Raw genomic sequence first — 23,356 nt, forward strand, 5'->3', positions numbered from 1 at the left:
AAAATGCATTTCACTGATTAAACTGTATTCAGCCTGATTGTTTATAATAAAAAACACATTGACTACTCTCTCCAGTTATAACCAGTAGCGTTTATTTAAGCACACTGCAGTCCTGTGAGTGATGTTACAGCATATCCTCTCTGTTTGTTTCTTAAAGCAAAGCACGTAACAGCTAAAAACAACCACGATAAAATGCAGACTGATTCACTACACTATTGTCAGTGAAGCATGAGGAAGTGTCAGATAAATACGCAAGGTTAAGATTGATAGCAAGATACAGATATTGCTATACTGGGTGCTATAGAGAATTCTCAATTCAGATCCATGCAGTTCGGCCATGTGTTCTTGTGTGGGGGGAAAACGCATCCCGATTGTTCACTGGCAGGCAAGAGAGCGGGGAATCAGTTGACGAAGAGTGAGCGGGTGAATTCCACGAAGTCGAAAGCTGACGGGATCTCGCGGCCCTTGCTGTCCAGGTAGGGCTTCATATGGGAAATGCAGTAGTCTGCTTGTTCCTTTGTAAGGTTCTGTAAAGAAATAGTAACCCATTAATAATGCATTCATAAAAATGTAACTACTAAGGCTGGGTATGGCCAACTAGCTCATGACAGAATATGTCATGATCAGTGTTGGGCAAGTTACTTAAAAAAAGAAAGAAAAAGTAATCCACTACAAAATACATTACTCATTAAATTGTAACCCAATTACTAATCACTTTACTTTAAAGTTACTTTCTAAACACTTTTCATAAGAAAGTTTGTTTTTCTGCTCAAATTCAAAATGTTTATACTTCCTGCTTGTTTATTGTTGCACACCCTTTAGCTGTCACAGAAACGCAAACAGACGAACATTTGAACAAATACAAATTTCAAATATATTATACATAAATATAACTTTAGAAAATGTGTAACAAAGGTAATGTACTTAAAAGTAATTACCATAATTGAAAGTTATTAACTGTAATTTGATTACAAGAGTTAAAAATGTAGTGTTTTAACTACTTAATGTTTAGTAACTAATTACTTTGTGATCAGATTACACCCAACACTGGTTGGGTTGCATCACATTGTAAGATATAAAATATCTATTAAATTACAAACATACAATCGTGTGAGAAAAAGAACTGCGATCTATCGATATATGATTGAATCTGCACAGCTCTAATAACCGCAGTTCATTGCTTGCGTATGTTATGCACCTGGTAGAGTTCCTCCTTGGTGACGTAAGGTTTGTTCTCGGCGCTGAGAGCACGGAAAGCGCTCTCAATCTCCTCGCTTGACTTCACATTCTCTGTTTCTCGGCTGATCATGAAGGCCATGTACTCCTGCAAGGAGACATTGCCATCCCTGGACACAAAGAACAGTGAGGTTAGCTCATCTGAGAACCATACATTTCACAGTTCCACAGAAGAGGGATACAATATGGTGTGTTCCCTGACCTGTTGGGATCCACTATGTCCAGGATGGACTCAAACTCTGGATCTGGTTCTCCTTCTTCTACCATGGGCAGGTCGTAACCCAGAGACCGCAGGCAGGACTTGAACTCTTGGTGGTTAAGACGTCCAGATTTTTCTTTGTCGAAGTGCCTGAGAACACAAATGGACAGTTTCAAGGACACCAAATTCATTTTCAACGAATGTAATTTTGTTTCGTCATTAAAGCAGATTAACTCACTTGAACATCATGCTGAACTCCTTCAGGGCCTCCTCTGTTACTCCTGTAGTGTTTCTAGAGGTGAATTACGAGAACATGTCAGAATCAAAATGTTTGATGAGAGTTTAAATGCTTACAAATTAACAGTACCAATATGTGCTACAGGACTAGGCAATAATGAAAAGATCTAAAAATGCATTATTTAATAATAGTGTTATGAAAAAAAAATCTGATAATCATTTCTAATAATATAATAATAATAATAATAATAATAAATGTATAAATATCTAAAAAAAAACAAAAAACAAAATCTCTCTCATTAAGGACCGGTTTGAGAAGCGGCACCTGGCTTGGATCTGTTGTTCCAGGTTGTGTTGCATCCTCATGCCCAGCTGGTCGAGTTGGTCCCACTGTTGGGCCAGACCCACTGTGCTGTGTTCTGTGTATTTGTTGTCCAGGATCAGCGCCTCCTCCATGGCTGCTCCCAGGTCCTCGATCTTCTTCAGCTGACTGCGCATGGCACGGATCTCCTGATGCTTACGCTGCAACAAAACCCAGAGGAAAATGTTATGAAACAGCTTGTTACATTTCAGTAGTGTCCATAAAGTTTTGTAATAGCTCTTGGGTAAAAAAGACAATCAAATTCACGTGTTTTAAATGTCAAACATTTATACAATTTATTGGCCAAAACAATGTTTTGATACTTTTGTACATTCATTTTTCCATTTTTGTTCCTTATAAAATCGTTTAGTGCCTCATAATTGTTTTACTTTTTTAATTTGGCTGAAAAGCCTATAATAGGTTTTCTAATGCAAGTGTAGATTTGAAAAGGTGTAGATCTTGTTTTGGTAGTTGTGATGGTGAAGACACATTACCCCGTTGACCCCTAATGTTCATATGAAACCTAAGCCACTGGTTGAATTGCAGGTTCCATGTGACAACTTGCCCCATATAGTGTGCCCTGCTATTGTGGCAAGTTGTCACAAAAGGTCAACATGTGTTCAATGAACTGTATATTAAATCCTGGGCAAGAAGAGTGAAAATGTTCAATAGGTTTTTTAAATTTTTTTGTAGACAAGACTTCAAGTTATGTAGCTATGTAAAAATTGACTTGCATCCTGAGAAATATTCACTGGAGTAAAAAGTGTGACAACTAGCCCCAGTTACCCCTATGATATAATATACTAGTCAACTGTTATTCAAAATGGATCAGCACTACCAAATCCATTTTATCAATTACCCATCCATTGGTCTGGAACTTACCTTAGTGGCCTCTAGCTGGGACTCCAGAGTTCCGGATTCTTCCACCATGCACGACCTGCCCACATACAGAGCAATGAAACCAGCAGAAGGTGTCCGAGAACACATGGCACATCCACCCAAAAAACGCTCACTCACTCCAGATGCCAGTCTACACTGCATAAGTTCCCATAGGAATCAACTCCAGCAATTTACACTGGACTAGGCCAGTTTCTATGCCTAATTGCCTTTTATTTGCCAGAGTGAAAATTAGATCTATTTTTATGAAAAATATCATTAGGAGGAATACTATATTGTTTACATTGGTTTGCCATAACCTCCGTCATTTACTTCTAGCGCTGTAACCTTTTTCTTAATATTTCCGAAATCCTACATTTTTTTAAAAGGACTAACAATAGGACTTACCAATTGTTTTGTTGTAGATATGGAGTACCAACAACAAGCCATCCCAGAATGCAACTATAATAACCAAAGTCATGCTAACAAAGCCAACTTATATCCATGGTAATCCAGACCATGCTTGATTAGGGCTGCTGTCAACAGGGTTAGAAACTGCTATATTCTTACCACTGCTTAGCTTAATTTTTAATATTAATGTGCAGATCTTGCACAGTTTTAAAAGTAAAATGTGCAAAATGGAAGAGTCTGAAGTTTGTAAGCCAAAAATGTCAATGCACGGCTGTCCAAATTCAGATCAGGATAAAGAAAACCTGATTTTTCCGATCATGGAAATCACATTGCAGTTTCCACCCTGAATCTGGTGCATGAACATTTTCCCCAAAATAAAGAATCAAAGAATGAAATAACTGAATCATGGAGGGAAAAAGAATGTTAAAGAGATGAAGTGTTCACACTCCTCAATGTTGGTGCCAAATGTAGCCAGGCTTGTTGGATTAAGAAGCTGAAAGGGTTCATCTCAAAAAAAGCCTCACGCCATATTGCAGTGAAAGTTAGTGAAGGGGGATTGAACACACACAGAGAGCCCTTGTGGTGGGGATCAGACTCAAGTGCATGAGCAGAAAACCCAAAAGGTGTGGGGTGAGAGGTAAAAAAGGTCAATCAGAGGAGGAAAAAAGGGAAAAGACCTTCCAGAAAGATCATCATCGACTTCATACTGATAGACACGGATTACCCTCCGATAGGCTATGCTATTCAGAGACGGGGGAGGAGGGGAATGAAGAGGGAATGGAAAAAAGAGTGTGAAAAACAGAAAAGAATACATTTGGAAATATAGACAAACGCATACGATAAAATAGGTAAAATAACAGCAATATAAAGTGAGATAGCGAGTCCTTTTCGATGACCCAAAGCATACTGACACCCTATATCAATTCTAACCAAATTACTGGTCCATTCTGACCTTAAACTTCCAAGCCCCTCCTCTGTTACACCAAAAGGTTTTTCAAATCATAAAGATCCCTAGAGAACCATTTGCTGACAAGTAAATGCCATTAAACAATACAAATCAATAAGACATCATACACACACACATTTATACAAACATAAGACAGTAAAATAGAAAAAATTTGATATTAACCCATCCAGAAGGTATGTCCTGATTAGACAAATGATCCAAAGCATCAGGGTAGCAGCGAGAGGGCCAGAAGGGGAGAAGGGGAATGGGGAAAGAGAAATAAGAGAGGGAGGGAGAGAAAGAAACAGTTAACACATTGAGCAGTGACATCAACGCCACAACTCAATACTCACATGACAGCACATGTGAAGAGAAGTGCAGCAGCGAAAAGCTCTTCTGTAGCATATCAAACCCAGACTGTGAGACTGGTCAGGTTTAAATTGTGTGATCAATTCGAAAAATTTCACCAAACAGACAAAAGAACACATTTTAGCAAAGCATGCAATGATTTAAAGACTATAGGCACAAAAATGTCTTTGACACAAATGAAAATGTGCATTTAAGAAAGTTACATGGTGATCAGAAAAGTTTGCTGAAATCCAAACAGATGTGTGTGTGATGTCATGCAACAGAATCAAATGTGTTGCATGTAGTATTTTTTACACTTTAGGGATAGTTCACCTAAAAATTAAAATTCTCTCATTATTCATTTACTCACCCTCATTCCATTCCAGTTGTGTATGACTTTAAGTCCATACAATGGAAGTGAATGTGATTTTTGGAGCTACAAAAGGTCTGCTCACCAAAGGAAACATAAAAGTAATCCATATGATTCCAGTGGTTAAATCTATATCTTCAGAAGTGATATCATAGGTGAGTGAGAAACAGAACATTATTAAGTCATTTTTTACTCTAAATCTCCACTTTAACTTTCACTTTCAGATGTAAAAGTGAAAGTGGAGACTTAGAGTAAAAAAAGGACTTACATTTTGATCTGTTTCTCATCCACACCTATTATAATCACTGAAGATGTTTCCTTTATGTGATCTTTGGGGTCTGATCACCATTCACTTGCATTGTAAGCACCTACAGAGCTGAGATATTCTCCTAAAAATCTTTGTGTTCTGCTGAAGAAGGAAAGTCATACACATCTGGGATGGCATGAGGGTGAGTAGTAAATGAGCGAATTTTCATTTTTGGGTGAACTATCTATTTAAGCTTAATTCAACTATAATGCAACAACACTGCAGTCTAAATGATGCACATTAGCGCCATGCACCTGGTCTCCTGCAGCCATTGATGGAAAGCATTGGCATGTTGGGCAAACTCCTGTCTGAGTTTATCGTTCTCTTCCTGTCTCCTCTGCTCCTTCTGTAGCTCCAGCTCTCGCTCCTGGAAAGCAAAGACACAAAGGATGATGCAAAAGCCAGATCTATAAAAGTGTTAAAAGAATCTTTCTATAACACAATGTCTTTTTATTGAACTGCCGGGTAAACATGAATATGCCTCCAGGAAATTGTTTGCAGATTTGTCCTAGCAGAGTGTTTGATGACTGGATATAATAATCACTGTAATTGTTATATCATACAATTTAATGACGGCAAAATGACAAGAACACTACATTGCTGAAACTAAAAGTTACACAATATTTACTCAATTCATTATGGAATTTTTTAAAAATCCACTTTAAAATATTTAAAAACAGATAATCTCAGATAAAACAGCCAATAATCTCAAAAAGACAAATACTGTACAAGCCTATTATTCAGCCTACATATATTTTTCGTCTATTTATACACAAAAATAATGTTAAGTTAATCATGCTTCAGGATCCTTGTCTTCACCTTGATGATCTTCTGAAGGTTCCTCCAGGTCTCCTCTAGCGCCTCCATGGTGAACCAGGTGTATGGATTGGACACAACTTGGTAGCTCTTGATCTGGCGATCAAGCTCAGCCAGTTGGCTAAAATCAGCCTCAGCTGAGCTGAGAGAGGAACGGAAGGCATCATGGGCATCCCGCAGGGCCCTGATCTCCTCCAGAGAGTTGCACCTCACAGGATCAGTCAGATCTTCCTCAGCATTCTCAAACCAGCTGTTGAAAGCAGAGGCCTTCTTGGCAAAGGTGAGGAATAGATCCTCAACCTGTATGGAACACGAAACAAGAAAACATGAGTTAAAAAGATATAATGCAGAATAACTTCCACTCACTTGAAAACAAAAACATTCTTCACACCTTTCTGAAGTGCTCCTGGGCCTCTAGAAGCTTCTTCTTGCGGGCAGCCGAGTTGGACAGCAGCTGGTTCCAGCGCTTCATCAGGGTGGCATGACGAGCCTCAATGGCCTTGGATTGCACGTGTTTGGCAGCTAACAGTTGGTCTTTCAGGGCTGTGATGTTGGTGATACCCTCCTGCTGGAAGGCCTGAAGCCCTGCGTCGAAGGTTTCCTATGGCAAGGTATAAGACAGACAGCTGCATCAGTAAAGCTTGGTGAGATTTGCTCAGGTATGATATTGTTGACAAAAGTCATGCAACAACAAAATTAATATCTATAAAATGGCATTTTGGCATGACATACCTTAACAACTGAGATCTTGATTGTTATTTTGTATTTGTTTAAGGTTTTACTTGAGAAATTCCTTATGTTTCTCATTTGTAAGTTGCTTTGGATAAAGGTGAGATAAATGAGATATTCTAAAGTGATGAGATCTACAATATAGTATAAAATTGTGTATATTGTTTACAGTAGCCCCAAAAGTCTTTGGATATTTGTGTGCAGATGACACTTGCTCTGAAATTTAGTATTTATATTCATATATTTTAAAGGTATAGTTCACCCAGAATCTCTCATCATTTACTCACCCTAATGCCATCCCAGAAGTGTATGACTTTCTTTCTTCAGCAGAACAAAAACAAAGATTTTTAGAAGAATATTTCAGCTCTGTAAGTCCATACAGTGCAAATGAATGGTGGCAAAAACTTGAAAGCTCCAAAAAGCACATAAAGGCAGCACAAAAGTAATCCAGTGGTTTAATACATGTCTTCAGAAGTGATCCAAACATTTTGGTTGGGAACAGACTAAAATGTAACTCCTTTTTTACTATAAATCTTGCAGCAGTGTCCTTGGTGACATTAGCAGTCTCCTTGGCGATCATGATTTCAAGCTCGATAATACTTCTTCGCGCCATCTAGCGCTCTGCATGAGTAAAGCACTAGGAAGTGTAATCGAGGTTGAAATCATGATAGTGCCTCAAGACTGCAATGGCAAGATGTACAGGGAACAAGGTGTTTTGTATGGACCTACAGAGCAGAGATATTCTTCTAAAAATCTTTGTTTGTTTTCTAAAGACATTCAACATCTGGGATGGCATGAGGTTGAGTAAATGATGCGAGAATTTACATTTTTGGGTGAACTATTCCTTTAAGTGTGACTGAAGTGTTCAAACACTTTTTGGGGCATGTCAGTGCATGTATACCTGTTTGGTAAGCAGGGTCTGCACTGAAGAAAGATCACGACCATAGTCATCAGTCTTCAGGCTGTTTTCTTTCTCACCTGATAAAGCAAAAGTTACATACGGGTTATACATTCATAAGAGAACAGAAAACAACAAACTTCCAAATTTTCCTTTCATTTGAATGAAATATGGTTAACCCAAGTCCAAAAAGACCCTAAATCAAAGGCACCCTTCACTATGTGAGCACGGTCATAGTCCCTTGCTTCCAACAACTCACCGATCCAAGACTCCACCACATCAGCCTTCCAGTTGAACTGCAGGAAAGCAGAGTTCTCATCCAGCTTGGCCTTCCTCTGGGCTGCAGCCCTTTCCAGCTCTGTTACTTTCCCACGCAGGGACTTCATTTTGGCCATAATGTTCTCCACGTGGTGGTTCTCCTGCACAAAACGAGGATATTAGACAACAGTCTTGCAAACAGCTGATGTTCTATTTAAAAGAACCCATAGGTGCTAACCTGTAATAAGGTCAAAGGGCTGAGCAGAGCTGTTCGAGACTGTAGTGATTCCCCCCCCCCCCCCCACCACACTAAAAACAGTCTAATAGTTGAACTGTACCTTTTTGATAAGCTCATCTCCATTGGAACACACATCATTCACTCTGTCTCTGTGCACAGTAAAATCTGTTTCAAATGCTTCATGCTTCTTCAACAAGCCCTGTGAATAGAGAAAAAAATGAAGATGCTTTTATAGGACCATTAAGGCAAAACAACAATTAAAAACACCATTTCAAACACTAAAGCTCTGCCCATTCACAATACAAAGGTCTGTTAAAGACCAGGCCACAATCAGCTAAATGTATGTGGCTTATTTTTTCAAGTTATTCCAGTGAATACTGAGTTGCAATGTAATTATACCTGCACAGCTGCCAGTGTATCACCATAATCCTCACTTCCAACCAGGTTCAGTTTCTCATTAATCCAGGCTTCCTCCTCCTCCACATTCGCCACAAACTGCTGGTACTCCAGCGACTCTTCAAGCCTCTGCCCTCTACAAAAGGGCAAACAAATCTGTTATCAAATTCCCATATGGTACAGAGAAGCTTAAACACAGAGCAACAGTTCAAGGGCACTGATGATGAATGTGACAATGCAATTACAAAAAATGGGGAAAATATAACAAAGTTCTCACCGAGCAGCGGCCAGATCCTTCAGCTCCCCCCAGTGCTCTACAAACTGGGCCAGCCTCTGCTGGATCTCCTCCTGTCCGATGGTGTTGTCATCAGACAGCTTCTTCCCAGTGTCCAACACAGACTGCAAGGCCCCAAATAAAACAAAGTTAGCTTTCAGAATACTGACCTGCATTTAAGTGTTTGGTTTTATTGTTGACTTCAGTTCCTCAAAACATTCAAATTTCCTTTAAAATCTATCTAAAATCTTTTATCTGTGAATCTATCTGAAAAGACATCACTGACGCCGCCTCACCTGAATGGCTGGCTCGTGTGCTCCCAGCTCAGCCTCCAGCCTCTTGTGCTTCTTCCTTAGATTCTGTACTCCTGTCAAATCACGTCCATAGTCCTCCGAGCTCACCAACAACTTCTTTTCCCTAATGGAAAGCAAGATAATGAGTACGATTTAGAATACAGCCTGAAATCAATGCAGCTATTATAGTGTCTGATTAATTCAAGATTACTAGATGATGACGCAAAGCTTACTTGATCCAAGATTCTTCATCGTCCAGGTCCCTGAAGAACTGATGCAGACGATGCGACTCGTTCAGCTTGGCACGGCGTCCAGCAGCCATGCTCTTGATCTTACTGAAGCGCTCGTTAACAGCATCGCGCTTGTCCTTGACTTGAGAGGTATCGAAGGCATTGCTGGCCATCAAGCTGTCAGCTTGGCCATTGAGATCCTTCAGACGATCCTATGTGAACACAAAGATAACAATGAGCAATCTAAACCTGTTCAGAACACACACAGAATTTGTGCTCTGACTACTGATCCCTGATCTGTATTTTTGAAGTAGTATGGGCTGCGTTACCTCATGGGCAGAGATGTCGGCTTCCAAAAGCTGATGCTTTTTGAGCAGGTTGTTGACTGAGGCCAGATCTTTCCCATAATCTTCAGATGCAAGAAGAGCCTCAACCTAAAAGTGAAGGAGAAAGAAATTTCGTAATTAATGGAACAATTTAGTTATTCTAAGTTTACTCTTTCTTCTTCATTTGTGAGGGATGCCATGCCTTTGGACCAATGAATTTCCATGACTTTTCCATTTGTTTGTGATTATTAGATAAGGAATTTTAAGAATCAGGTTTATAAAGATTAACAAAGACCAATTTGTAGCCGATTTAATGTTTTAGAGCCGAGCATACCTAGAAAAAAATTATATTCACTATACAATTTTCCATGACTTTTCTGTGATTTTTTCAGGATTCTATAAACGTCCATGACTTTTCCCAGGCCTCAACCTGATTTTTATTTTTGGCTTGACAAAGCCAACATACTGTTTATTCTGCAAACTTTGTTTAGGGTTTTATTCAAAATTTCTAACACTATTTCCTCCAAGCTTGGCACAGACTTTCAGACTGTTCTGGAATAGTTGTTCTGAGAAATGTGTTTTCTAACAGATTTTCGTACAGTAGACAAATCAAAAATCTGAAAAATCCTATAGACTTACAAGAATAGAATGTTCAAATGCGCCAACAGAATGTTCACGCATTCAAACTCCAACTGTCAAAAATTCAAACGCAAACAAACCCACGCAAGGACCTTAATCTATCTATGTATGTATATAACAGTCTGTCTGTCTGACTATCAATCAATCTTGCAAGCTGCTTGTCTTACTGTAATGTCTGTATAACCATTCAACTTCAAACTTTTAAGACTAGTTTAAACTTTCAGATAAGGCTTTGTCAAGCAAACATCAAAGTTTGTCTAGACAAACTTTACTTATCTAGTTATATTTGATATTTACCAGCTCGTTTTTTAATTAATAAGTTACTAAGTTCAAGTTAAGTCAAAAGTCAAGAGTTTTTAAGTTGAAACTTACAGAGAACTTTCCTAACTAGTTATTAGTTCACACAAATCATTACCTCAGACAACCAAAAGTCAAAGTCCTTGATGCCAGTGTTGAAGTTCTGCTGCTTGTTGGCCTCCTTGAGTTTCTGACTCTTTTCAGCAGATTTGTTGACCAGGAATTGCCACTGCTCATCAAGAGCATTCAGACGAGCCTAAGAGCGAACAAAAAAACATACCAAGATCAATTTGAGTATGGACCATACCTCACCAGCTGCCTATTTCTGAAACTCTTCTTAGATTATTACCTTGACGGCATCCTCGCTTCCAGCACAGGCACCTCTCTGGATGAGGGCATTGCCTGTGTCTATCACCCCGCGGATGCGATCAGCATTAGCGTGTAACTCAGCCTCAAAAGCCTGGTGCTTCTGGTGTTTGCTCTAAAGGGGCAAGGAAGTGAAATATTGCAAAACTGAGCCACATACAGTGAAATCATGCATCGATGCAGCTGTGATTGCATACCTGTAATGGGTACTTAGATGTATGTGGAACAATTATATAAAGAGGTAAAATAGCAATTTAAGCAAAAGCACTCTATATACAAGTGTATATTCAAGAAGTGTATTTATGTAATGCTATCTTCACTTGTGTGCTTGTATGCCTGTGATCACACTTTTTGTTGTGAAAGTTGAGGTCTTATTTGTAATCACAAAGTAGCAAACTTTTCAACTTTTTAAACAAAAGTGTACACATAACAAGGAATGTGGATGCCCCTTGGTATCAAATAAGAATGTGAAGTGAGGGTGAATTTACACACCACCATACATCAACACACTTGCATGTGCAACTTGTGCTATAAACAGAACACATACAAAGCATGATGGAACATTCAATAAAACAGACTAGAAGGACGCCATCCAGCACACAATGAGCTCTGTGGAAAACCTAGAAGAGTTCGGGTGTTTTGTCTTGGATCATTCCACATTTTCGTAGCGCCCAGAGAGATGGCGGGAAAGCAAAAGCACTTCCAAACAGCTCGTTTAAAGCATTTGCTGACACACTCAAATGAAGCCGGGCTGCTGGTATCGTAAACTGCATAAAGATTCCAGGCATAGCACATATATAACCAGCTATGTTGTTTTAACATTGTATTCCACAAAAAGCAAAGCAGAATTATGTGTTTGAAAGTACCTCTTTACCTTCTCTCTCTGGGTTGATGCAATATACTTACTTTGTTTAGAATAGCATACTACTATACAATGTGTACTATTTCTGCAGTATGCATACTGTATCCCATTATGCAATGCTCTTAACCTGACCTTCCATTTCCAGTGTGACAAATGAACCAGAAGTCATATCAGCCAGGATTTTTTTAACATCTTGAATACTTATCTCGATATTTGATTGGACTGCCAAGAGTTTTTTTTTTCTGTATGGAACAAATGTAAACCAAGACATCCCAACTTCAGTGAGATAACAAGAAGAGGCCACACCCAGAAATAATCATAAATAAAAAAAAATGCTGCAACGATGGGACACGGGATGGGGACAATTACAAACGTCTATATGATGATACAATTACAAAAAGCGAGACAAATATACAAAGTGCGATTGACAGAGACAAATAGGGAACTCAAATACACGTCTACAGACAAAAAAAAAATGGAACAACAGACAAGATGAGAGACCCTACTGGGGTTAGTTAGATCTGGCACACTACTCCACTTACCAGCAGCTTGGACAGCTAGAAACAGACAATGAGAACACAGACAGATTTTCAGTTTAATTTCCATAAAAAATAATTAGGGGCTGGTTAAAGAGGAAGTAACAAGGAAAACACAAATTCATTATTGAAGAATGCATTGATAAAAGCTTTTGCATTTATTATGGTATTACATATTTACAAGGTTAGACATATTCAACCCCATCCACCTTTTTCCTACACCCCGTGATGCTTGGTGTGAAATGTGGGCGTTACTACAGTTATCAAGTAAACACAGTTGTTGTCACGGCGTACGTCCATTCAGTCTTTCGTTGCGGTGTTGGGATTTTGAGGAAAGCGTGTCTGATTTCATGAGGACATACATCAATCACTATGTCAGTGTGTTACTGAATGATAACAAACTGCAAAAAAAGTCATAAAGACATGCAGCTGAAATGTAATTTAAGCATAAATGCAACATTTCGAGCAAAACTATCTGTTGTTTTAGTGGAGTAGCCTATCTCTTATTTCAGCTTCAGATGTGTGTGCTTGTCATCTTGTCACCCTACATGTAGATATCAGACAGACATACTCAGGAAGAGCCGTGAATTTCTTGTCCTTGGGTTTGTAATCGCTTTTTAAATTTGTCCGATCGGACAGTGGTTTTAAATCCACATGTAAGTTAAAATGTTTGTTCGGTGGGCCGCGGGTGATTGACAGGTGAGAGGTGTTGCGTCAATGCCATCTGGGATGAATTAGGATGCCATTTAAATGTGATGTGGCCACGTGCATTTTTGACTTCCTCTGTATGTGTTTTTAGTGATCCAATCACAAAACGTTTTGCACACCGTTTACAACTATATAGAGCTGACCATTTGTGATCAGATCATCAGAAACACGTCTTACTGCCATCTGTAAACAGGGTCTAAAATTACTGAGGTAGCAAATGCTATAGAACAGATTCTGGTGGAAGTCACACCCACATTCGTTTCCCCAGTAAGACCCCCAGGAAAAAGGTGGATAACCTTAATACATTTGCATAAATATCAACACATCTGACTTTTTCTGATACTCCTTAAAGGTGATGCAAGCGACCTGTAGTGTGACATTACCTGGATGTTAGTGGGGTCTTTATAAGACTCATCAGTGGCGGTCTGGAGCTTCTCACTGATCCATGCTTCAATCTCATCCACATCTCTACTGAACTGCTGTAGAGTCTGAGACTCGCCCAGCTTAGAGCGTTTCTCAATCATCTGAGCCTTTAGACGGCGCCACCTGATGGTCAGGGGGACTTATTTCATTAGTTTATTACATAAGCGCTACAGAAATTCAATTAACAGTCAAATGGATTCACTTGTTCTGAGTTAAACGAAACAGGAGAACACTGACCTGTCCAAGACTTCATTGCGGCGTTCAAAGATTTCAGGCTTGGCGTAGTGATCAGCGCTAATGAGCTGGTCAGCGAAAGACTGCAGTGCTGCAATCTTCTCTTCCTGTGGGATACACGTGTTGAAATGGTTAGCTCAGGAAACATTGTCACTAAACTCCACAAAGGTTAAAACAATATAGAGCTCAGCAAAATGATCATATCATGATGGTGCTGGCTGACCTGCACATTGATGGCCTTGTCAAAGTCCTCATGCTTCTTGATGAGAGCCTCCACGCTGTCCAAGGAATCACCCTTGTCATCACTGGCCAAGAAAGCCTCTCGAGCCGCCATCCAGTTCTCAGCCTGCTCGCAGTCACGGTTGAATAGCTGCAGAAGACCAAAACATGTAAATTGATGGATATTCCCATCATTCAAGGTTTTCATTCTAGGAGTCTAGGTTTTTTGTATCTGTGTGTTAAATGTAAACATGGTCTTTGCTCACCTGCAGCTCCAGACATTGGTCTAGCATCATCCTGCGCTGCACCCAGGCCTTCTCCAGGTCAGCTCGCTCGCGGTCAAGAGCTTCCAGCTTCTGCTGAATCTCAGGGCTGGCGTAGTGGCCACGGGCCAGCAGCTGCTGTCCGAACTGCTCAAAGGCCTGGAAGGTGCCGGCACGAGCATCAATCTCAGTGCGGTGTTCCTACAAGATGTGGACAGACAACACGAGAGTCATTGAAACTCTGTCAAATAATCAATGTAGCCCTTTTCTGTATCAAGTAATACAGCTTCATAAAAGTGTGTTAATTTGTAATGTCTTTTCAAGAAATATTGGTGCTGTTCCAGAGTCCAAATGGCATTTAGCACCTGGTGTCTCTCCAGCAGGGCTTCAGCTCCAGTGACGTCCTTGGCCAGCTCATCAGAGGACACCAGCCCTCTGATTCCATTGATCCAGGACATGAGATCCCTGAAAAGAACATGTGAGAACAGAAGGCTTGTTTTGGAAGCTCCATTTGAATGTGTAGTGTTTTATTTTACTGCTCTGATGTCATTTACACAGGATGGGACTCCAAATTGTAATCTAGCTTCTCAAAGCTTTTCGTTTAGCATCTACTGTGACTGCCTTTTTCTCCTCACCTGAAGTCACTGAGGAAGCGCTGCAGGTCGTGAGAGTTGCCCAGTTTTTCTTTGCGTTGGTCAGCGCGGCCCACCAGGCTGCTCCAGGCAGTATTCAGCTCAGTGCATTTCTCCTGGATGTCATCCACAGCCTCAGGATGAGACTGAATCAAGCGCTCAGCAGTCTCGCCCAGAGAGTTCACCTGACACAGGGAGTGGACTATATTTAGCAGATGTTTTAAGCAAAAGAATGAACCAGTGAAAACATACCAACGTTGTGTATTTCAGGTGTATCTTACTTTGTCACCTAAAGCAGCCAGGTCTCTCTCAAAGCCCTCATGTTTGCGCTGCAGAGCTTGCACACTGGCGAGGTCATGGCCATAGTTATCGGTGTTCAAGGCTTGGTTCTTCTCTTCAATCCATTCTTTGGTCTCATCTGCATCCCTGAAAATCAGATAAAGAGCTGTGTTCCACTGCACATAATGTGGTTCAAATCACACAAATATAACAAAATCCTAACAGTTTATGTATGATGGATTGTTTTAAGGTTTATCTGTGCCTATACCTGTGGAACCTCTGCACCTCATGAGCACTGCCCAGCATATTACTTCGGTCTTCGGCCAGCTGCTGCAGGGCCCTCCAGTGGTTGTTCAGCTCCTAGACACAAACACATGATCATGAATAGCCAGTGATCACGTTGTGGCTCCCTATGATCAAAATTGAAGTCCTTTTTCACTCTAAATCTCAATCCACTTTCACTTTTACATCTGAAAGTCACGTGTGGTGCCTGTTTAGTTTCACTTTCAAAGTGAGAGTTAAAGTGGAGATTTAGAGTAAAAAAGGACTTAAATATTGATCTGTTTCTCACCCACACCTATTATATTGCTTCCGAAGATATGGATTTAAAAACTGGAGTCATATGGATTACTTTTATGTTTCCTTTATGCGATTTTTGGAGCTACAAAGGCCTGATCACCATTCACTTGCACTGTATGGATCTAAAGAGTAGAGATATTCTTCTAAAAATCTTCATTTGTGTTTTGCTGAAGAAAGAAAGTCATACACATCTGGGATGGCCTGAGGGTGAGTAAATGATAAGAGAATTTTCATTTTTGGGTGAACTATCCCTTTAAGATTTAAGCTTAAAACAAGAAAGAAGAATCTACCAGTAGGGTGAGATAATGCTGCATCAAGTACATTTATATTGTTTTAAGGATGTTTAGATATTTTTACTGGAAAACAAGACAAAAATACTGATTAATAAAATGATCATCCACTACCAAAAGCACCACATAACACGCTTCTAAATCCCTTGTGCAATATTGTGCTCATCTTAACAGCAGCAAAAGCAACAGTATGAATGAGTGCCACAAACATAAAAGTTATATTACATTTAAGCGCATGTGATGAGTGATCATAAACAGAAAATGTGAAAAACTTGGGTGGATGCATCTGCCACAAAGTTAAAAAGAAGCAGTAATACATTCTAGAAAAGCTGTTTATACCCCCACCAAAACAGATGGCATCAAGACTATTAATAGAAGTTATTTAAATGAACAGGATGGAAAGCAGATCTCACGAATGGAGACAAAGGAGGGGGGTGCAACTCCACTTTTGTGATGGCTCGGTAATGGGACAAGACATGGGGAACCAGAGACCATGGTAAGAGCGCAAGGCCAACACGATGAGTTAGTCCTCCAGGTACAGGGAGCATGATGCAGGATTTAGTGAGGTGGGTTCGGGGAAGACAGGTTTGAGGGAGAAACCTGGAATCTTACCTTAATAGTATTAAAGTTGGCCGTTGTTTGAACAGCCAAGCGAACAGACTATATTGAGTTGGAAAAATTAGCAAGGAACAGACAGAGGGTGGGGAAAGAACAGAAAAAATCCAATGTCAAGAGACAATCACTTTGAGTTTTATTATTAACAATTTTTATTGATTCCATTCAACAAACGTAACAGAAAATGCGGAATTAAATTGTATAAAATTAAACCCTTCCCCCCGAACATTCCGGCATTTCCGACACAAACACGCACCCCAGTGGTCATAAATATTTAGAAACAGAAAAAAATAAATAAAAAAAATTTATATATATATATATATATATATATACTTTCAAAAAACAATAAAATTGCACATACACATTTAAAACTACAGATCCCACTCCACTGCCCCTCCCCGAGAGCCTTCAAAAAGGCAAAATATCTGCCCCATTTTTTATCAAATAAGCCCAGATTACCCAGCTTTCTATACGACATCTCCTCAAATGCCGTTACCCTGCCCATCTCCGTGCACCACTCTCGAAATCAGGGCACTCCAGCTGACTTCCATCCCCCAAGAATAACCCGTCTGCTGATCATAACACTGACCAGGACCCAATTCTTTATGTACTTATCCCCTATATTAATGACTGCCCCATCGCCTAAAATACAGAGTCTGGGGCAAAATGAAATCTGAGTGCCCAATACGTCACACATAAAACTCTGAACCTTCAACCAAAATTCTTGGATCTTAACACACCACCAAAAAACATGGGTTGTGTCCCCATCTTCTGATTGGCATCACCAGCAGGTGGATGTGTCTTTAAGACCAAGCCTATACAATCTAGAGGGGGTCCAATAGAATCGATGTAAAATCTTAAATTGCATAAGGCGCACCCTTGCATCTCTAGATGTAGACTTGATGTTTTTTAGAATCCCAGCCCACACTCCCTCCTCCAATACCAAGTTTAAATCTTTCTCCCATAATCTCTTGAGAGAAACTGAAGCTCCGTCCCCCAGATTCTGAATTAGCAGGGAGTAATACACTGATGCCTCATGACCTTTTCCAAAAGCAGTAATCACCACTCCCAGAGTATCTGCCGCTTTAGGGGGGTGTATGCTACTCCCAAAAATAGTACAGAGCAGGTGGAGCAGCTGTAAATACCAAAAGTACTGAGACCTGGGAATCCCAAAATGTTGAACCATATTTTTAAAGGATCTCAACACTCCACTCTCATATAGGTCACCAAGCGTATTAACCTCCCTCACAATCCACTCTGACCAGCAGAAAGGGGACTAATTTATACATAATTTTGGGTTCAGCCATATGCTCGAGGCAACATTTATATAAATGTCCGAATTAAACACTCTTTTATACATACCGAGTGCAAATGGGAGATAACGGTGTAACTTAACTTCTCTGGTTAGTTTAATAGAAAGGCTTTGCAATGGCAAAATAGTGGCAAGAACTTGCTGTTCAATACAAAACCAGGGAGGGGCTCTCTCAGGTGGAAGCGACCAATGAGCCAAATGTCTGAGACCGAATGCATAATAATAACAACAATCGGCCTATGTAACTTATTGAAATGTAATTATGGGACGTTTACCATTCCAAATGAAAGACTTCACTATGCTATCAAATTGCTTGAAATAAGAGAGAGGGAAATCTATAGGGAGAGATTGTAGCAGGTAATTGAATTTTGGAATACAATTCATTTTAATAACATTAACCTTCCCAATCATAGATAAATGTAATGAAGCCCACCTGCCCACATCGCTCGAAAACCTTTTTATTAAAGGGTCAAAATTAACTAACTAAATCACACAAATATGCTGGGAATAATATACCCAAATACTTAATGCCCTGTTTGGGCCAATGGAAGGCGCCCAGCTGAAAAGCCGTTACCGGGCACTACGGTGTCAGAGCCAAAGCTTCGGATTTAGACCAATTCACTCTGTATCCTGAGAACTTGGAAAAGGAATGAATAATTCTGTGGAGGCAAGGCATAGATCTAGTAGGGTCGGAGACAAATAATAAAATATCATCTGCATAAAGCAAAAGCTTATGTGCCACGCCACCTGCCACCACCCCTGGAAAATCTTCCTCCTTTCCTATCGCAGCTGATAACGGTTCCAGGGCAAGACAGAACAATAAGGGGGAAAGATGGCAACCCTGCCAGGTGCCCTTATCCAGAGTAAAATAATTTGAAATTAATCCATTCGTTTGAACCGCCACTCCTGGGTGTCTATAAAGTAACTTAATCCACCCAATAAAAGTATTACCGAACCCTTACATTTCCAAAATTGTACAAAAAATAATCCCATTCTACCATATCAAACGCTTTTTCAGCATCAAGTGAGATGGCAGCGACCGGAGTCTGATCATTCGCCACTGACCACATGATATTGATGAAACGCCTAATGTTATCAGAAGAGTTACGGCCCAGAATAATCCCAACCCCATGTATAAATAACTTTACTTAATCGGTTAGCCAACATTTTTAACAATATTTTAACGTCTAGCTGGATCAGGGAAATTGGACTGTAACACTTACACTCGCTTGGATCTTTGTCCTTTTTAAGAATCAGACTGATCCGGGCTTGTGTCATGGTTGGCGGATGCTTTCCATTCTTTAATGATTCTGTATAAAATTCTAGCAAAAGTGGAATCAGTTCTGTAGTATAAGAGCTAAAAAACTCTGCGGGAAATCTATCTGACCCCAGAGCCTTACCTGTAGGCAAGGCCAAAATTACCTCGCCAAGCTCCTCCAAGGTTATCTCAGAATCAAGAGAATTTTTTTACTCAGTCATCAGTTTAGGAAGTTCTAATGGTTCCACAAAGTTTCTAATATCCTCTTCAGTAGACGAAGATGTGGAACTATAGAGATCAAGATAGAATTCTTTAAAAGCATTATTAAAATCAATGGCTGAGGTAAATATTTCATCACCAGCAGATTTCACTGAGGGAATGGTAGAAAAAGACTCTCTCTCTGTTTTATATATCTAGCCAGAAGTTTTCCTGCTTTGTCCGCTGACTCAATGTATGACTGTCTTGCCCTGAATAGCCAGTACTCCACCTTCCATGACAAAACAGTATTATATCTGTACTTCAATCGGATCAATTCTCTGAGGCCATTAGATGACATTCAGTGCTTCAGCTCTGCCTCTGCACTTTTAATATTCCCTTACAATTTCACAAGTTCTTGTGCTTTAGATTTTTTGGTGAATGAGGCATACTGTATGATTCGGCCCCTAAGAACCAACTAAAGTGCCTCCCAAGCCACGTCCACAGAGGATACTGAGGACCAGTTGGTCTCCATATAGACACTGATTTCAGTCTTTAGCATTTGTTGGAATTCAGGATTTTGCAAAAGGGATACATTAAAACAACAATTTTTATGTAACGTAAAAAGATATATGTGGCAACACACCATCTAAACAAACCAGGGCATGATCTGAGACTAAAATGTTTCCAATTGAGCAATCAAAAACAGATGAAATGAGGGACTTAGATATATATATATATATATATATATATATATATATATATATATAAAATATCTATTACAGAGTAAATCTTATGGACTGATGAAAAAAATGTATAGTCCCTAACAGATGGTTTCAAAAGTCTCCAAATATCTGTAAGCATCAATGTTGCTCTAGGGGGCTTGCACACTTTTGCTTCACTATAATCAAGGACTGAGTCAATCAAAAGATTAAAGTCTCCTCCCAATATTATATCATGAGGGGTACCAGCAGCTTGCAACATCCCTTCAAGATCTATAAAAAAAGCCCTGATCATCCATGTTAGGTGCATAAATATTAGTCAAAATAAGACTTTGCCTCTGAATTTCAGCTAAAACAATAATGACTCTTCCTAATTTATCTTTACTCTGTTTGAGACATTTGAATTGTAGATGTTTACTTATCAGTGTAATGACTCCCCTGCTCTTACTCGAGCCAGCACTATAAAATAAATGCCCACCCCATCCAAACTTTTCCGCTTCCTGCGGAGGAAAGTGTGTTTCTTGAAGAAAGACTATATCATATTTCTTACGCTTAAGAAGAGAAATAACCTTCCTTCTTTTTATGGGGTGCTCTAACCCATTCACATTCCACGTGGAGAAAGACAATCCACTCATATTAACATTTGATATTTTGACATATAAGAAAAAAATAGATTGTGTGTCAAAAACAAGATTATAAAGACCACATTCCAACATTGGTACGACCATTAAAACCCAAACATCCCCTGGAACAAAAACAGAAAAAAGAAAAACGTGTACATTAACCCCGCGCACGACAGTGCCAACTGCCGTCAATCCCTCCAAACTCAAACAGTCCATGTACACCTACGAGGACCCCCGCGACAACTTTGCCGTCGGACTGCTCAAGCAAATTACACAGCAAAAGATCATCTATAAAACAAACTTCAGCCAATAGGCAGAACAAACTCAAAGAGCATGTAGATTCATCCACAAAACTGCCCCGAAGGTGTGCCACTCTGCAAAATAAACTCCAGCCTCTAGGCGGAACCAGCACAAAAAAAAAAAAAAAAAAAAAAAAAGTCAAGTGAATGATCAGTGAGTCGGTCCACTCGGCTACAACGTGAGTACCACAAATTAACTTACTCCATTGACTTTTTTGAAGGACATCGCTTGCCAGGAATATCAGTGCAAAAGCGACCTTCCGTTGATGTATTCCATTCTTGCATTCCTTGAATCTATCACGTTTCTCTCGTCAAATTCGCATAGTCTGGGAACAAGAAAATTCTGTGGTTTTTCCAAGAAAACCTTCCTTTACTCCTCGCCTCACGTAACACAAGATCTTTTTCAGATGATCTCAGAAATTTGGCCAGAATTGATCGGGGCCTGTCTCCCTCTGCGGATCTCCACGTCAGAACCCTGTGAACTCGCTTGATTTCTAGCTTATGGCCTGTTATGTTGAGCAGATTTGGAAGGAACCCATCCAGGAATTTCACCATATCCCGACCCTCTTCGGCCTCAGAAATTCCTACAATATGGACGTTATTCTGCCTGCTACAGTTCTCCATGTTCTCCAACTTCTCCCAGACACGCTCCAAATCCATCTTGGTTGCTAGCGGATTAGCAGATAATTCCCTCTCCAACGACTCCAGATAACTGATCCGTTTCTCAACATCCCCCACTCTTGTATCTATCTCAGAGAACTTCACCTCCATGGCAGAGATTGATCGACGTATTACAGCAAGATCCTCCTAGTCAGCAACGACCTTCGTCAGCATTGCCGACATGTTCAACATCTCTCGCCGCACTTCCCCGACCGAATCAACTCCCTGGCTCGCACCCCTCTCGGGGGTAACAGCTTGAGCACGTAAGTGGATTTTAATGTCTCCAGAGCCCGAGGATCTTGAATTCTTTGACATATTGCCCTCCTAGAACAGTTATGAAACAGAGTGTATCGAATCTCACCGGTTTATATTATTGTTAAAACTAGCAAAGAGCGCAGAGCTCGCCGTTCACATGTCTGATCCTCGCATGGCGTCATGTGACTCCCGATTATCACTTTGAGTTAAGAAAATCAGGTTTTTCTGTAACCACAGTCAGAACCAAATTCCACTGTGGATGAAATACAGGTCAAAGGAGATTTAAAACACTGCATCAATCTCAATGATCCAACAGGTTATGTCTTCAGTTTCAAATTCAATACATAATGTTACATTACCTTCCATGGAGAGGCACCTTTGGAGTCTGCTTCATCCTGTGAATTGGAATACAAAATGCAATCAGTTCCAACATGGTAACATGAACTGACATTAATGTATTTGTTCCTTGCAGACAATCAATGCATTGTACAGACAACATGAAGGGTATAAAACAATATTGACCTTGTCAGGAGCTGAGCCCAGCATCTCTTGTTGCTGATGGATGGATGAAGGGATGAGTGATAAAAGGAGGAAGAGAAAGGAAAAAAATCAGGCTTATTTAAATTACTCAAAAGCTCAGTTGTATACTTAGTATATTATACTATTACTACCAAGTATACAACTGTAACATGTTACAATGTTCCAACAAAAAATTGATGAGCTAAATGGCACATATTTTAAAAATGACATCATGATGTATGCATGAAGAATTACTGTTAAAAACATAGATGATGAGGTGTGTAAAAATGTTATCTGCTTACCTGAGCCTGTACCACCGGAGCTTCCTCAGCCATCAGTCCTTCAGACTCCAGCTCAGATGCCACCTTGTTTATGTCCCTCAGACGAGACTCATTTGCCTTCAGATCCTGGTAAACAACACATGGGAGCTCACAAATGGAGAACATGTAGTAGCTAATGCTAGTGTTTATTGATACATGGAACCATTACTTAGATGTCCTCGCCAAACAAACCAAATAAAGATTGTGCTACTTCAAAACACCTCAAGGCTTTATGTCTAAATGTTTCCGTCCTCCCAGATCAGGAGCAATGTACCTTCTGGAAGTCATCAAACTTCTTCTGCAGCACTTCCACTTGCTCCAGGTCAGAGCCGACCTCCTCATTGGTAAGCGCTGACTCTTTTTCATAGATCCACTGCTGCAGCTCGTTCGCCTCACGGAAAAGCATAAACTTCTTGCAGCTCTTCTCCAGCATGTCCTTCCTTTTCTCTCCCAAGTCTAGCAGTGTACCATACCTGGAAAAAAAATGATAGAGGGATTAGTG

The 23,356-nt window shown here is 40.0% G+C and overlaps 1 protein-coding gene across 10 annotated transcripts in view; it reads right to left on the reverse strand.

Moving 5' to 3' along the window:
- Positions 1-70: 70 nt before the first annotated feature.
- The window catches only part of LOC127430571 (spectrin alpha chain, non-erythrocytic 1-like), a 54,143-nt gene continuing 30,857 nt past the window's right edge, over positions 71-23,356 (reverse strand). For 3 of the 10 annotated variants that reach the window (XM_051680413.1, XM_051680409.1, XM_051680410.1), the window contains 35 exons: positions 23,129-23,327; positions 22,837-22,941; positions 22,538-22,570; positions 22,375-22,410; positions 16,689-16,736; positions 15,476-15,567; positions 15,210-15,354; positions 14,932-15,113; positions 14,662-14,761; positions 14,300-14,497; positions 14,038-14,184; positions 13,818-13,921; positions 13,541-13,703; positions 12,456-12,470; positions 11,035-11,166; positions 10,804-10,941; positions 9,753-9,857; positions 9,427-9,635; positions 9,197-9,317; positions 8,904-9,025; positions 8,630-8,762; positions 8,331-8,429; positions 7,994-8,153; positions 7,738-7,814; positions 6,499-6,708; positions 6,111-6,407; positions 5,546-5,658; positions 4,450-4,467; positions 3,998-4,060; positions 2,916-2,970; positions 1,998-2,194; positions 1,674-1,727; positions 1,439-1,585; positions 1,199-1,346; positions 71-527 (listed from right to left, as the gene is read on the reverse strand). In XM_051680413.1, the coding sequence (XP_051536373.1) occupies positions 402-527; positions 1,199-1,346; positions 1,439-1,585; positions 1,674-1,727; positions 1,998-2,194; positions 2,916-2,970; positions 3,998-4,060; positions 4,450-4,467; positions 5,546-5,658; positions 6,111-6,407; positions 6,499-6,708; positions 7,738-7,814; positions 7,994-8,153; positions 8,331-8,429; positions 8,630-8,762; positions 8,904-9,025; positions 9,197-9,317; positions 9,427-9,635; positions 9,753-9,857; positions 10,804-10,941; positions 11,035-11,166; positions 12,456-12,470; positions 13,541-13,703; positions 13,818-13,921; positions 14,038-14,184; positions 14,300-14,497; positions 14,662-14,761; positions 14,932-15,113; positions 15,210-15,354; positions 15,476-15,567; positions 16,689-16,736; positions 22,375-22,410; positions 22,538-22,570; positions 22,837-22,941; positions 23,129-23,327 (4,291 nt within the window). In that variant the 3' untranslated portion in view covers positions 71-401. The remainder of the gene's footprint in view (positions 528-1,198; positions 1,347-1,438; positions 1,586-1,673; positions 1,728-1,997; positions 2,195-2,915; positions 2,971-3,997; positions 4,061-4,449; positions 4,468-5,545; positions 5,659-6,110; positions 6,408-6,498; positions 6,709-7,737; positions 7,815-7,993; positions 8,154-8,330; positions 8,430-8,629; positions 8,763-8,903; positions 9,026-9,196; positions 9,318-9,426; positions 9,636-9,752; positions 9,858-10,803; positions 10,942-11,034; positions 11,167-12,455; positions 12,471-13,540; positions 13,704-13,817; positions 13,922-14,037; positions 14,185-14,299; positions 14,498-14,661; positions 14,762-14,931; positions 15,114-15,209; positions 15,355-15,475; positions 15,568-16,688; positions 16,737-22,374; positions 22,411-22,537; positions 22,571-22,836; positions 22,942-23,128; positions 23,328-23,356) is intronic. The other 7 variants (XM_051680417.1, XM_051680414.1, XM_051680418.1 and 4 more) reach the window with 5 other exon arrangements.

The sequence above is a fragment of the Myxocyprinus asiaticus genome, chromosome 40, assembly GCF_019703515.2.
Source record: "Myxocyprinus asiaticus isolate MX2 ecotype Aquarium Trade chromosome 40, UBuf_Myxa_2, whole genome shotgun sequence".
NCBI classification, from domain to species: domain Eukaryota; kingdom Metazoa; phylum Chordata; class Actinopteri; order Cypriniformes; family Catostomidae; genus Myxocyprinus; species Myxocyprinus asiaticus.